The sequence below is a fragment of the Fukomys damarensis genome, unplaced genomic scaffold, assembly GCF_012274545.1.
Source record: "Fukomys damarensis isolate Sample0158 unplaced genomic scaffold, DMR_v1.0_HiC HiC_scaffold_2, whole genome shotgun sequence".
NCBI classification, from domain to species: Eukaryota; Metazoa; Chordata; class Mammalia; order Rodentia; family Bathyergidae; genus Fukomys; species Fukomys damarensis.
The window spans coordinates 8,495,233-8,509,695 of record NW_022900914.1 but is presented as its reverse complement, the minus strand read 5'-3'; the positions used below and the strand labels follow the sequence as shown (position 1 = coordinate 8,509,695).

The following is a 14,463-nucleotide window of genomic DNA, read 5'->3' as shown; positions in this document are numbered from 1 at the left end:
CCCTCCCCCACACCTCCACATAGGTGTCTTCCTGTGGCGGCAGGTGAAAGATCCGCCGGGGATTGTGGTGCAGTCGCTGCAGCACGTCATCCAGACTGAGCCGGCCCTCGCTCACGGCTGTCAGCAGCAGGGGCAGCATGGTCTCCAGTCCTGGGAAGCCAGGAGGAGGCCGGGCCCCACACTTCTCCTCCAGGGTGTGGGGGGCTGGGATAAAGACAGCCATTAGCCTTGGGGGCTGAGGGGAATCAGTCACCTCCAGATCCGGGGACTCACACAACCCGGGAATACACTTACTGCAACCTTGCTGTACTCACTACTGACCCTGATGCTCCTTTCTTCTAGGAACTGGGGCTGGGGCAGCAGGGCAACTGCCTCTGGCGGGGCCCACAACTCTCCCACCTACAGTTTTACTCATCTGCCCATTCATTCCTTCAGTTGGTTTTGTGAAGCACCCATCACAGACCAGGCACTGGATTGGAGGTTGGCTTTCTTCCAGATCAAGACCCTATCCCTGTAAAGCCCGGAGTCCTGGCCTGACTTTCTTGGCAGCAGAGGCCCATAGCCTGGGCTAGGCAGAGGAGGTGCACGCTGGCCTCTCACCGTGGTCTGAGGCAAAGCAGTCGATGACAGCCATATTTTCCCAGAGGGCCTCCACGTCCTGGCGGGAGCCAAGCTCAGGCCGGACCTCACCCTTCCCAGGGCCCAGGCGCTCCAAGTCCTCATGGCTCAGGAACAGGTGGTGGGGTGCCACCTCACAGGTCACTGGTAGCCCCTGTGCCTTTGCAGCTTTAATCAGCAGGATCTGGGGGGAGAGCGAGGAGATCAGAGGGGGCCGCGTACATCCTGCCCTGTAAAGTCCCCGTGGCCGGCATCACTTCCCAGAGTGCTGTGGGCCAGTGTGCCGATGGGACTCGTTCTAGGCTCTCCTCCACTCTGTCCCTGGGGACACTCGGGCCCCAGGACCTCTGGTGCATGCTCACCTCCTCTTTCCGTGCCACGTGACATATATGCACTGAGCGCTGGATCAGCTGAGCCACCATGAGGATGGCAGCGACACTCTGCCGCTCTGCATGGGCCACAATGGGAAGGTGGGACGGCCATGTCTCAAAGTGCTGCAGGAGAAAGGCTGGCTGAGGGGTGTGCAGTGCCTCTGACTCCCCATGCTGCCCTGGGCAGCTCTGAGTCCTCTGGCAGGCCAGGAGACAACATTCGGGGGCCTCCTGCCACGGCACACTGCCTACCTGCATCCACTGGGCCACACTGTCCAGCTGCAGCTCCGAGAAGGTTTCATTGAGGTAGAGCTTCAGCCCTGCTGCAGACCCAGCCACTGCGCCCAGGGTCCCTGCATTTTCCGACGAGCCCCCCAGGAACAGGGCATAGTCACAGCGGGCACCAGCCTCTGCTAGCTGGAGAGGACACAGCCGAGAAGGCTCAGTGGCACCCACGCCCTCACAGGCCAGCCTGGTACCAGCGTCATAGGCCCACAGAGAGGGCAGAGGGCCAAGGGCTCAGGAAGGCAGGGGTGCAACGGCTCACCTTCTGGGCCAGGGCCAGAGCGGGGGCATCAATGATGGGGGGCCGGGTGTTAGGCATGGCACACACCATGGTGACGCCGCCGGCCAGGGCAGCAGCTGTACCCGAGGCGAAGTCCTCCTTGTGTGTCCCACCTGGCTCCCGCAAGTGCACATGGACGTCAATCAGTCCTGGAGGACACGGGCGGAAGAACAGGCAGGACACATGAAGCGTGTTGGGATAGTGGGAAAATAAGCAGCAAGTGATACAAGTTCCTCAGCCAAGGGCACCATGGATGGTGGAACAGAGCAGAGCAAGATGGATCCCAGGGCAGAGGTGGGCCCTTCCCTCCGTATACACCAGGGGTCTAGGCCGGCTTCTAGGAGCGTCCCCAGAGGGGTACTCACCGGGCAGCCGTGCAAGCTTCTGGGAGGTCATGCAGTCGACATGCACCTTCAAGGGAGGGGTCGGCCCGATCTGGCCTAGAGCCTGCGAGTGGGAGGTGTTGGGGTGGACTCAAGAGGAACCAGCCGCCCTCTCGTCCCCACCTCCTCTCCCTCCGCAGCCCCAGAGCCCTCTCATTAGCTCTTTCGTGACTTCCTACAAGCCTGTGCCCATCACCCTGCCTCCTGCCCAGTTACCTCCACAAAGAGTTTAGTGCACTTGATATCAATGATAAGGGGCACAGAGAAGTCAGCGGCCAGGCGCCGAGTACGGTAGCCCTTGGTCACAAAGGAGGAGAGGCGTCGGCCCCCAGCGCTGCGCATGGACAGGTTAATCACGAGCTCAAAGTGATTCTCTGCCAGCTGCTCCAGGATGCTCCGCTGCGGGGGGCACTCACCATCCACCGCCTCCTCAAAGTGCCAGTCTACAGCAGTTACCTGCAGGCCCAGAGCCAAAGTTAGGGCCAAGCAGAACCTGGCAGAGATCAGGGAGGCCAGCCTGCAGGGAGGGGAGCTGCTGAGTTGAGAAGGCTGAGGACCCACAGGCTGTACATCAGGGGCTGTCTGTATTTGATACAGCCAAGGCACATTTTCTTGACAGGACAGGTGTCTACTGCATGGAATAAGACAGCTCGCCAAGGACACGCATGTACCACAGACAAGAAATTGGGAAGGGAAAACCTGAGCATTAATTAACATTGCAAGAGAGATTGTCAGGAACTTCTCTCTTCCCTTTCTTGTATATGTTTGTTCTACACAAAGCTACTCTGTTAGTAGAAAATATCACAGAGCAGCGGCCGAGGAGGGCAGTGTCGGGGCTGCTGGAGCTGTACCTTGACGCCGTGCTCGGTGTAGAAGTCAGCTGTGCCCAGGCTGGCGTAGAGGCTGTAGCCCAGGCTTTCCAGCAGCCGCACGGTAGGGAGCAGCTCACTTTTGTTCTGAAATCAAGCAGAAGGCCAATGAGATGTGCTTCTCTGTCTTCCATTTCTAGGTCAGAACTAGCCCAGGGAGCCAAGGCCATCCAGACCCCGACCCGCTGGGCAGCCCTCCCTGATTCTGGCACCTTATAGCTGCCGATGGTCAACAGGATGTTCTTCTTGGGGATCTTAAAGCCAGTGCTTAGCATGGCCTTGAGGTAGGCTTCACAGCGGCTCTCCCCAAAGCAGGCCACTTCCCCAGTACTGGTCATCTCCACACCCAATACCACATCAGCACCCGCCAAGCGGGAGAAGGAGAACTGAGGCACCTGAAGGAGCAGGACAGAGAAGAGCCAAGGTGTCACCCGGACATGCAGGCCTGGTCCCCTCTCCTTACTGCATTTGCACAGCAGGGCTGTCCTTTGCAGCATGCTGCCATGCTACATGAGTCCTACCGCTTCCCAAACTCTGCTGCTTCAGCTGTCCCTGCAAATCAAAATCCTGACCTCTGGGCCAGCGTATAACTCAGTGGTCAAGCACTTGCCTCGCATGCATGAGCCCTTGGGTTCTGTCCCCAAAACCAAACACCAACAAACAAAACCCAAGACCCAAGACCAACCAAACCAAAACCATCGTAACCCTCGAGGAGTACAGTGTCACCCCTCAAAGCCTTCAAGTTCACCCTTCTAGAAGCAGCATCCCGCCTCTCAACTCCTGGAGAATTAGGTTTATACCTTGATTATGCAGGCTTATCACACTATTCTACAGCAAAGCTACTTTGGGTGCCTCTTTGTATGCTGAGCCCTCTCCCTGATTTGCCTGCTAAGCCCAAGGGTTTCAATCCTCCTTACCTTTACCCCCACGACTCCAGAACCAGTCATGAGCCCCACGGGTTCCACCTTTTCCCCCATGATGATTCGTGTGGCCAAGGCTACTAGGTCAACACCTAGTGTTTTGGAGACAAAGGGGAAGGAGCGAGAGACACGCACGTTGCATTCGATAACTTTCAGCTGATCATCCTGGGGCAGAGAAGCACGGCATCAGGTGACGTGCAGGCGAGGCCTGCTGCCACGACGCCACTGACCTTGACTCTTCCCCTCACCCCGGCTGACTGCAAACCCTGACCATACTGCAGGATCCAGCTCTGACCCCTTCCCTCCAGCTCGGATGCCCACTTGGATGAGGGTGGGAGGCATCGCAGGGCTTCCTGGACCTGAGTCTAGCACAGGCCTGGAGAAGCGCTGGCCTGTCCCTCCTTTCCCCTCATTACCTTGGCAATGAGCTGCAGATTGAAGGGTCCTGTGACCTGCAGCTCCTGTCCCACAGCATGCACAATGGCTTTGATCCGCTCCAGGGTTTTGGTGGTGATATCTTGTGGGGGCGTAACCAGTGTGGCATCTCCTGAATGCACACCTGCGTTCTCCACGTGCTCGGAGATGGCGATGGCGGCCACCATACCGTCACAGGCCACAGCATCGACATCGATCTCCTAGTGGCGGTCACGGGCAGTGTGTGTGATGTACGGCAAGGTCCATTTTCTCCTCCCACTTGCCCTTCCCCTAGGACGTCCTCCAAGGGCCCCGACACAGCCCGTTGTTCCCAGTGCACCATGCCTGGGATTCTGCTGGACCAGCAGGGTAGTCTCCTTGGAGCTGGGGGGCTGCCCTCAGAGGTGTCTCACCTTGGCCTCCTGAATGAACTTGGAGATGACCACTGGGTGCTCCTTGGAGACGGCTGCTGCGCTGCTCAGGAAGCGCTCCAGGTCCCCATCGGTGTAGGCCACATTCATAGCAGCACCACTCAGCACATAGGAGGGGCGTACCACGCAAGGGTACCCCACGTCCTGGCAGAACTGACGAGCAGACTAAGGGAGCAGGCAGTGAGCTTAGCGGGGTTGGTCATACCCATCCATGAGCATCATCTGGTCTCCAGCCCCACTGCCCACACCCAGCAGCCCAGCCCACCTCCAGGTCGCTGAGCTCCCTCCACTGAGGCTGGCTGATACCAATGGTGTCAAGGAGCCGGGAGAACTTGAATCGGTTCTCAGCAGAGTCAATAGCTTCCGGGGAGGTGCCCAGCACCCGGCACTGCTGCCGATGCAAAGCCATGGCCATGTTGTTGGGCAGCTGTCCACCCATGGACAGGATCACACCTTCAGGGTTCTCCAGCTCGTAGATGTCCATCACCACCTGTAATGCAGGGCACAACTAATGGTGACAACCGAAGAGCTCAGGGAGGTGAGCCTTCTTGTTTAACGGTCTCTTCAGTGCCACCAAGGGCCAAAGAATCGTGGGTCAGCCAGCCACTGCCCCTCATCCCTCTCACCTCAAAAGAGATCTCATCAAAGTACAGCCGGTCACACATGTCATAGTCGGTACTGACTGTCTCTGGGTTGTAGTTCACCATGATGGTCTTATATCCCATCTGCAAAGGAAGGGTAATCACTTAGCGATCAGAAGGCAGACGACTATGAGCAAAGTAAGCCAAGGTCCCACCGCAATGCCAGCAGCCCAGCTTCCTGTGACACTGGACAGCACCTGCCTTGTGGGGAAAGCAGGTGGAGTACTGGGGAGGGGACTCAAGCACTGTGTGGGGTAAGAAACAGCCCAAGAAGCCCCCCGACCCACAGACCGAGTAAGGTGTAACGATTAACTGGGAGGGCCAGGGTGAGGTGTGGGAGCGCAGGCAACTGGCAGGGGGAGAAACCGGCGGGGACCTTGCGGAGCTGCTGGATGCAGCCGACAGCACACCAGTCAAACTCAACACTGGAGCCAATGCGGTAGACACCAGAGCCCAGGACCATGACGTGAGTCGTCTGGAAGGGGAGGTCATGGGTGTTGCCCCAGTAGGTCAGGTACAGGTAATTCGTCTGTGCTGGCCACTCGGCTGCAACCGTGTCGATCTGCTTCACCACTGGGCAGATCCCCAGTTCCTGACGCAGCTTGCGAACAGCCAGCTCTGTGCTGAAGAAGAAAGGTTAGAAACACAGGTTAGGAGCATAGTATGTGATCGGGAGGTGTGTGTGTAGGGGTCTGAGGGTAGGGATCAGAGGAAATCGCCCAGGGACAAGGGTCAGAAGTTTCCAAAGCTCCCCACCAAGGGGTTCCACGCCTCTCAGGCCAAGGCCCCACCACCATCCCTGACCTCAGAACTGCAAGGGCGATCTGCTTGTCTGAGAAGCCAAGGCGCTTGGCCTGATGCAGCAGGTCTGGGGGCAAAGGCTGCCCTCGGTGCTGTTCCAGGAGCTGGGCATGAGTGACAATGCGCTTCATTCTGTGCAGGAACCAGCGGTCGATGCGTGTGAGCTCATATAGGCGATCTACTGAGTAACCTGCCCACAGAGCAGAGGCCACAACGAAGATCCGTTTATCCGTTGGTGTCTCCAGCTCCTGACAGGGAGAGTGCAGACGGGTAAGTGCAGGGCTGTGCAGTGGAAGGAAAGGCCAGGATGTTAAGCAAAAACATTCCCGACTGGCAAGGCACGGCGGAATCTGTCTGTAGTCCCAAATACTTGGGAGGCTGAGGCAGAGACCAGCCTGGGCAACATAGCAAAATATTGATCAAAATAATAAAAATAAAACAATGAAAGCCAGCCTCCTGTAAGGCGAGCCTGAGTGCTTGAGTGTGGCACTGTTAAAGGGAAGCTGAACCCATAGCTTCTGCCACTGCAAAAACCTGGATGCTGGCTCTGCCTCTCATCAGCTGTGTGGTCATGAGCTCTTACTATAACCTCTGCAAGCCCGTTTTCTTTTACAGAAACAAATCTAATAATATATCTCCTGGGGCCAGGGATTTAGCTCAGTAGTTCTGCTGCCTGCCTCACAAGTACAAGGTCCCAAGTTCAATCCCCAGTATCTCCCACACCCCGCCACTTCTCTTATAATGAAGAATGAGCAGATGCCTCAAAATTCCCAGCAAAGTGAAAATTGCAAAGTCCAACAATGACTGCTGCCACTATTCCTGCCAACAAGCTCACAGCCTGGGGGCAGCAAGCATGGGCGGTGTTAGGGGTGGCACGTAGGGGAGCTGCTTACCACATCGCTGACTGGCTTCACTGTGTGGTCAAAGCCCACACAGTTCTCATCCACCATGCGCAGGGCCTTCTGAAAGGCCTCCTCAAAAGAACGTCCAATGGCCATGACCTCACCTGCAGGAAGAGGAGAAAAGGTGTCGTTTGCCCAGCATGCTTACGTCAAACCTCTGGAGGCTCGCAAAGGCAAGCCTCATGGTGGTGGGACTCCCAGGGTCTCACTACTAAGAAACCTCAAACTCGCACTCTTTTCCCTATCATTCTCCGGGTTAAGTACGGGCTTTGTGCTTAAGAGGGAACATGGAGGCAGCATGTCTACAGTGGGTATGTAGATACAAAGCAATCAATCAGCAGCCCACACCACTGGTGGCTGTCCGGTTACCCGTCCTGCTTTAATCACAATGGAATGACATTACCTGGAATCAGCCTCATCCTTTAGACCCTAAAAAGTTGGAATAACTAGATGAGTACACTACTCTTTGAAAGCATCCCAAGACAATTACATTTTTAAAAAGCATTTTAGGGCTGGGGATTTAACTCAGTGTCATCGCGCCTACTTCACAAGGTCCTGAGTTTGATTCCTGGTAAAAGCATTTTAGTTTTTTCTTCCTGGACATCACTAAATTGCTCTGGGATTGCCACAATTTAACTGCCAACTTACTCGAGGACATTTAGCTTTAACTGTTAATTATTTTAGGTGAGCTGTGATTTCTTTGGGGGGTTTTGGATTTTTTTCCCTAGAATAAATTTCCAGAAGTGCCAACTGATAAGAAAAAACCGTATGACCCTTAGTAAGTACTAATTACAGGTTCACGCTTTACAACATGAAATGTAAATTTAAGCAATCTGCTAAGCAGTAGGTATAATCATTTTACATGATTTTTTGCTAATAAGCAAAAAGAATATTTTAACTAGTTTCTACTTACAAAAAGAAACATTTCTTCCAGCTTTAAGTAATTCTTTCTTTTTTTTCTTTTTTTGGTACCAGGTATTGAACTTGGGTCCTTGTGCTTGCGAGGCAGGCAGCGGAACCACTGAGCTAAATCCCCTGCCCCTTCAAATATTTCTTACCAAGTGTTTTTCCAATTACAGTCCTGAAATGTACACTTCTTAAAAAATTCTTTTCAGAACACCAAGATGCTGATAGTAGCATTAAGAAAGTAGAATATGGGGGCTGGGGATTTAGCTTAGTGGTACGGTGCTTGAGGCAAGCGTAAGTTCATGAGTTCAATCCCTGATACCAGAAAAAAAAAATATGAATGACTTTAATTCCATTGTAATGTGAAGATACCATAAAACCTGTTATTTTGGAATCTGTTAAAACTTAATAGTCATACATGTATGCCTAGGAAATTTCTGGAATCATATATATCTCCAAATTGATCCAACTCTGAGACAAGACTACAGGTAATTATTTTGTTGTGGCTAAATGATCTTTTCTCATTTTTCAAGGATTAGTGTATCTGTGACTCCGCCACATCGGAGCCCAGGCTGGGTGCAGGAGGTGAGGGTCCACGACAGAGTAGCACACAGGGTATGTCTCTCTCCATCCTCACAAATCTTGGCCAATGTTCTTTTCACAGTTATAAAAAGTTATTGAAGTTCACATTTCAAGAATACTTGAATAGATATAAAACACTTAAATGTCTCAGCTAGGAATCAATCTTTGTCCTATTTGCAATCCACTTCTTGTAGCCATAATTCAATTATGGCTTCATTCCCATGTTTATTATAATTTTCATATAACAGAAATTCATCTCCAGAAGGAACAACTTGGCAGACTTGTGGGATTTCTAAAAATTTTGAAATAATATGTGAGCTCAGACTTGGTTAAAGGCCACTACTGCTCTAAACAGAAGTTTGTAGCACAAAAACACTCTCTTATCTATTAAGCTGGCGATGCTTGAGTCTCACACATTGACACACTTGGCTGAAATGTTTAGAGGACAGTCTAGGGCAATTAAAGGACACCACCACAAAGCACATCAGTCCCAGCACGCTCCACTACAAGGTGGATGACCGCCACACTCATTCCTGTTCATCAACAGAGCTCCCTGCTTTTAATAAAGACCTCTGTCTGGCTCTGATCTTTTTTTTTTTGGTACCGGGGATCAAACTCCAGACCTTGTGCTTGCAAGGTGGCACCCCAGCCCTGGCTCTGATCTTATGCTAAAAAACATATAGTGATGGAGGCCAGAGGGGGAAAGGGCTAAGGCTAAGTCATAACTGTGCTGACTTGGATTCAGAAGGGTGTCCAGGAAAACAGCAGTAATTGATCCCCTAAACTAACAGTGAGTAAATGTCACTAGCATTGACAAGCTTGTGATGAAGCTGTGGGCAAAATGCCACTAGGATAAGCAGCTGTGGGTGGTTTCACAATCTGGTCTCGGGGAAGACAGGTGACAAAAAGCTGCAACTAGGAACCAGGTCTGGTTTTTGGCTCTTGGCTCTGCTCACTACTCCTTGTGGGTCCTGACTCAACTCACGTTCCTCCTGGGGGCACCTTAGCTTACTCATCTGTCAAAAAGGAGGAGCTAAGACTAATGCTAGCACATGCTTCCGGAATCTGTATCCCAACAGATTTTCATGTAACTGTGAACCTCACTCCTGATAAGAACAAGGAGCAGGGCTTCAGTGTAGCTCAGTGGATGGTAAGTTCAAGTTCAGCCTGGGCAACACAGTGAAACTCTGTCCAAAAGCAGGGGAGGTACTACAGATGTAGGTCAGGGGGGTTCAAGTCCAGCAGAGGGGTGGGGTGGGAAGCAACTGTCTTACTTTGATAAGCTAAGCTAAAACTCAACCTCTACTGTTGTTAGAAACCACGGTTTCTAAGCTGCTACTAATAAAGGAACCAGGGAACCCTGGCACTGTAGACTTTGGGTCCTCCGGACTCTGTAGGAGGACGCTGTGACATGACTCTTACCAACGCTCTTCATGCAGCTCCCAATCTTTGTGCTGACTCGCAGGAATTTACTGAGGTCCCAGCGAGGAATCTTTACCACACAATAGTCCAGGCTGGGTTCAAAGGCTGCTGTTCCACCCGTGACAGAGTTACTGGGGCCGGGAGAAGAGGGTCCAGAAGGACAGAGAAGGGCACACAGTTTAAGTTTCCTCTCTCCCCCAAAATTCAGGATTTTTTCAGCTCCCCACTTCTCTTTAACACCAGGAATCTGGCCATCACGTACCTGAGCTCAGGCAGGGGAATGCCCAAAGCTAGCTTGGCTGCCACATAGGCCAGTGGGTAGCCTGTGGCCTTACTGGCCAGGGCGGAGCTGCGGGAGAGCCTGGCATTTACTTCAATGATGTAATACTGCAAAGAGAAGAGAGAGAAAGCCATGGGTTACCTGGCCTGGAACCCCCTGCCTAGGAAAAATCCCAGAAAGGAGAGAAAAGCCTTCTTCATAGGGATGGACACAGCACAAGGGCCCTCCCCAAGGCCCTCAAAAGTGATCCCAGCTTCCACTCCAGGATCTGTAGGGCCCAAAGGCTTCTTAACCTTAAAGCCTAGAGATTACAGAAGAGGAGACAGCTACAGTGTGCGGTCCAAGGCATACAGCCTCACCTGCTCAGACTCTGGGTTCAAGGCATACTGCACGTTGCACTCTCCAACGATCCCCAGGTGCTGGGTCACCTTGATAGCTGTCTGTCGCAGGAGCTGGTACTCTTTGTTATTCAGTGTCTGGCTGGGAGCCACCACGATGGACTCACCAGTATGGATGCCTAGTGGGTCTAAGTTCTCCATGTTACATACCTGTGAAGGAATGGGCACAGAGCAGAGGTCACTGCCAAAGGAAGGCAGGACAGACAGGAGGCTGCACCCCTGGGTCTGTGCCTTGCCTGCATCTGAGGGGCACAAAACCCTCAGAGATCTCAGGTCTCTGCTCTTCCACTCAGGCAGCCTGAGCTGACGCACCCTCTGCCATCACTCACCGTCACACAGTTGCCATAGGCATCTCTCACCACCTCATATTCAATCTCCTTCCAGCCCTTGAGGGACTTGTCCACTAGCACCTGGCTGGTATGGGCAAAAGCAGGGGCTACAAGAGATGAGAGCTCCTCCTTGGTAGAGGCAAAGCCAGAGCCTAGGCCTCCCAGGGCAAAGGCTGCCCGCACCAGTACAGGGTAGCCCAGTCGTTCGGCAGCTGCCTGGGCCTACGATGAAGGAAAGAGATGAGTCATTTCCTGCTGCCCAGAGGGAGCTAAGAAAAGAAGAAATAAGATACAAAGGAAATGACACTATCCATTTTAACCAACTACCCTCGAACCTGCTCAAGAGAATTTGCCGCCTCACTGGGGGCCACGTGCTCTCCGATCTCCGCCATCCTAGCAGCAAAGGCGCGTCGATCCTCAGTCAGCTCAATGGTCTCCACAGGGGTGCCCAGGACCCGGACCCCATACCGAGCCAGAACCCCAGCCTTGGTCAGTTCCACACCACAGTTCAAGGCTGTCTGGCCCCCAAAAGTCAGTAACACGCCATCTGGGCGTTCGTTACGTATCACCTAAGGCAGAAGAGGGAACATAGCTATTTCAGACCTTAGGGGCAGACAGTGATCAAAGCAGCTTAGAAACCCAGAGAGATCACTTGAGAGGCCCCTCCTCATCCAGTCTTACCCTGGTCATACCTGAGTTACGTAGTGAGGAGTTATGGGGAGGAAATAGACCTTGTCAGCCAGGCCCTGAGAGGTCTGCACGGTGGCAATGTTGGGGTTGATCAGCAGCGTTTGGATGTTCTCCTCCTTCAGGGCCTTGATCGCCTAAGGAACGAGAATGGTCCATCAGCCTCTGTTACTCAAGTGAAATCTCCAAGCCTTAGGTCAGCATTTCTCCTCTTTCACTCACTATACACTGCCTTCTCTTCACCACCTTGTCTTTTGTGCAGCTCCAGACCCCATGGTCCATTTCCTCCCTACAGTCAATGTTCAGCTTCTCCTTCCGATGCCACGTCTTACCTGAGAGCCAGAATAATCAAACTCTCCAGCTTGGCCAATGGAGAGGCCTCCTGAGCCGAGGATCAGAACCTTCCGTAGTGGTGGAAGCCCAGAGCCGGGGGCAGGTGGTCCGGGGGGACAGAGACGCTCAGCTAGTCGCTCTCGTACTGTGAAGGCATAAAGTCATGGAGCGTCAGAGCTGAGTGGACCCAAGAGACCAACTAGACTGGATTACCTTCTAAGAATCTAGAGCAAATATGCATCTAAAGAGTGACAGAGGTAAGGCCTGAACCCAGAACTCGTGACTCTTGAGGTCCTTTCAGCAGTAGCAACAACTATCTGCTTGCCTAGTCTCCTGCCCCTCCCCGCTTCCCAAACGCGGGAGTTCTGGCAGTGTGGTCACCTTATGCTGACATGAGCCAGCCAGTGCTTACCTGTCCGCCCCCCAGGCTTCCCAGATGCAGCCTCTCTCACAGTGTCCAGAAAGACATCAAAAAGCAACTCCATGTCTGAAGGGCCAGCATGGTGCTCTGGGTGGAACTGGACACTGTTGAAGAGATTGCAGGATGAAACTGATCCTTATCACGGGCAGCCTCGGGAATGGGCAGTAGGGCAGAGGACGCAGGTTCCCTGCATGCTTTACTTTCCCACATTCAAGGCTCCCAGTCACCCTGCAGGATCGCCCTGGCTCACCTGAAAAGTGGTAGGCTGTCGTGAACAATCCCTTCATTGGAGAGGTCATTGGCATTGGTGAAGAGAGGAGACCAACCTGTCGGCAAGGAGTCAGCTTCCACAGCAAAGCCATGGTTCTGGGACGTCAAAAAGCAGCGCCCAGAGCCCACCAGCAGGCAGGGTTGGTTGTGGCCTCGGTTCCCGTACCTGGAAGTGGAGGCACTGAGTCACAGACCCTCTGCACCAAGGATGGCTCTCTGGATCTTATTACTCTTGCTAGCCCTGCTCCTGTTTCTTCACTAACTTCCCTAACTCTCTTCTGCTCCCCAATACCCCACTCCCTCTCTCCTGCTCTGAGCGTAGGTCCCTTCCTCTCCTCACAAGTCTCACCTCATCTTGTAAGTCTTGGCCCCAATGGCTAAGGCCAACAGCTGGTGTCCCAGGCAGATCCCAAAGACAGGTCGGGGGTTAGGCTTGGTCAAGATGCAGCTCAGTGCGGACACCACACTGGGGTAGGAGGCAGGATCGCCAGGGCCATTACTCAGGAAGAGACCCTCATACTCTGGAGTGGGCAGAAAAGAGGAAATCAAAGACAAGATTTCACCAGAAAGAGAGACGCTGAAACCCTTGTTATGTATGTACACAGAAGGCCTGGTCTCCTCCTTTAGCACTGCAGCTCACGCTGACTTGCAGCGACTGAGCCAAGGAACAAACCTTCCGCCCCATCTAATGGTCTGAGCCCCAGACACGGCCTGGCTACTCACCCTGGCTGTCTAGTGTGTGATCCCAGGGCACTACAGTGACCTCAGCCCCACGCTGGCAGAGACACCGGATCTGATTATACTTGAGGCCACAGTCCAAAGCAAGGATGCGAGGGGCACCCCCTGCATTGAATATCCGCGGAGTCTGAGGAATAAAGGGCAGTAGTTGGCAGCTGCAATTGGCAAATCTAAGATGTGTCCCTGCCTTTGAGGCCCTGATTCTACCATGTTTACCCTTGCTGTGAGCCAAAACAAACAAACAAACAAACAAACAAAACCCTACTGTGTTGCCCCTTGCAAAACTTTCTTGCTCTCCCTCTGTACCTTAACGGAGACCTCTGGCACCAGAGGCTGCGCATTGGGGTCTAAGAAAGGCAGGGATGAAGGCTCCATCCCACTCTGGACCAGCTTTCCCAGCAGAGACCCTTGTTCACGCAGCTTCTTGGTCAGCTCCCGGGTGTCTATTCCTGTCAAAAGAGCTCAGCCTCAGAGATCACTCTCAATTTAGGCACCTGTGAGGTTACACTTCCATCCCAGGGTCCACTCACATAAGGTGGCATCAAAACCCTGGGTCAACCTGATGCAAGTTGAGGAATCCAGTGAAGTATTCCTGCCAAAAGTGTCATAACTGAACTGAACCCCAACTCTAGGCGATCCAGTTACAGAAAATAATTCCAAGGGAAAAAGAACACCCTAAAAGACGCCACAGGAACATGATCTACAAAAAGTGGACTATGAAATAGTCCTCAGGAAAAGCGTCCCATTTTCATCAAGCCGGTTACAGGGCCTGTAGGCTACCAGCAAGAGATATGTCTTCTAATATGATATAGGAACCTTGTTATGAGCCAAATTCAAATAAACAGTAAGAAGTAATTTAGGTCATGGGGAAATTTTTCAACTGCCTGCTGAGAAATTTTTAAAATGCATAACGTTGTGGTGACAGTCACATATTTAAAAGATTCCTTCTTCACAGATATTAAGCTACCATAGATGAAAGGATACAATGTTTAAGATTTATTTCTATGCAATCTAATGGTGACCAGGAGTAGCGGCACATGCCTGTAATTCCAGCACTGGGGAGACTGAGGGAGGAGGATCATTGAGTTTGAGGCCAGGCCAGTGTGGGCTACATAGTGAGTTCAGGGCCAGCCTGAATTACAAAGCCAGATCCTGCCTCAAAAAAAAAAAAAAAAAAAAAAA

The 14,463-nt window shown here is 52.7% G+C and overlaps 1 protein-coding gene across 6 annotated transcripts in view; it reads right to left on the bottom strand.

Moving 5' to 3' along the window:
* Cad (carbamoyl-phosphate synthetase 2, aspartate transcarbamylase, and dihydroorotase) overlaps positions 1 to 14,463 on the bottom strand; it is a 22,848-nt gene that overhangs the window by 5,025 nt on the left and 3,360 nt on the right. For all 6 annotated transcript variants that reach the window (XM_010604759.1, XM_010604760.1, XM_010604763.3 and 3 more), the window contains exons 3-31: positions 13,588 to 13,730; positions 13,267 to 13,408; positions 12,893 to 13,064; positions 12,524 to 12,709; positions 12,265 to 12,377; positions 11,852 to 11,997; positions 11,525 to 11,656; positions 11,168 to 11,401; positions 10,833 to 11,054; positions 10,465 to 10,653; positions 10,088 to 10,212; positions 9,826 to 9,956; positions 6,907 to 7,019; positions 6,017 to 6,261; positions 5,589 to 5,835; positions 5,198 to 5,296; positions 4,837 to 5,061; positions 4,554 to 4,736; positions 4,143 to 4,361; positions 3,724 to 3,891; positions 3,019 to 3,201; positions 2,789 to 2,893; positions 2,154 to 2,393; positions 1,920 to 2,001; positions 1,537 to 1,703; positions 1,242 to 1,406; positions 981 to 1,112; positions 601 to 802; positions 14 to 204 (exon numbers count right to left, since the gene is read on the bottom strand). In XM_010604759.1, coding sequence (XP_010603061.1) covers positions 14 to 204; positions 601 to 802; positions 981 to 1,112; positions 1,242 to 1,406; positions 1,537 to 1,703; positions 1,920 to 2,001; positions 2,154 to 2,393; positions 2,789 to 2,893; positions 3,019 to 3,201; positions 3,724 to 3,891; positions 4,143 to 4,361; positions 4,554 to 4,736; positions 4,837 to 5,061; positions 5,198 to 5,296; positions 5,589 to 5,835; positions 6,017 to 6,261; positions 6,907 to 7,019; positions 9,826 to 9,956; positions 10,088 to 10,212; positions 10,465 to 10,653; positions 10,833 to 11,054; positions 11,168 to 11,401; positions 11,525 to 11,656; positions 11,852 to 11,997; positions 12,265 to 12,377; positions 12,524 to 12,709; positions 12,893 to 13,064; positions 13,267 to 13,408; positions 13,588 to 13,730 — 4,901 coding nt within the window. The remainder of the gene's footprint in view (positions 1 to 13; positions 205 to 600; positions 803 to 980; positions 1,113 to 1,241; positions 1,407 to 1,536; positions 1,704 to 1,919; positions 2,002 to 2,153; positions 2,394 to 2,788; positions 2,894 to 3,018; positions 3,202 to 3,723; positions 3,892 to 4,142; positions 4,362 to 4,553; positions 4,737 to 4,836; positions 5,062 to 5,197; positions 5,297 to 5,588; positions 5,836 to 6,016; positions 6,262 to 6,906; positions 7,020 to 9,825; positions 9,957 to 10,087; positions 10,213 to 10,464; positions 10,654 to 10,832; positions 11,055 to 11,167; positions 11,402 to 11,524; positions 11,657 to 11,851; positions 11,998 to 12,264; positions 12,378 to 12,523; positions 12,710 to 12,892; positions 13,065 to 13,266; positions 13,409 to 13,587; positions 13,731 to 14,463) is intronic.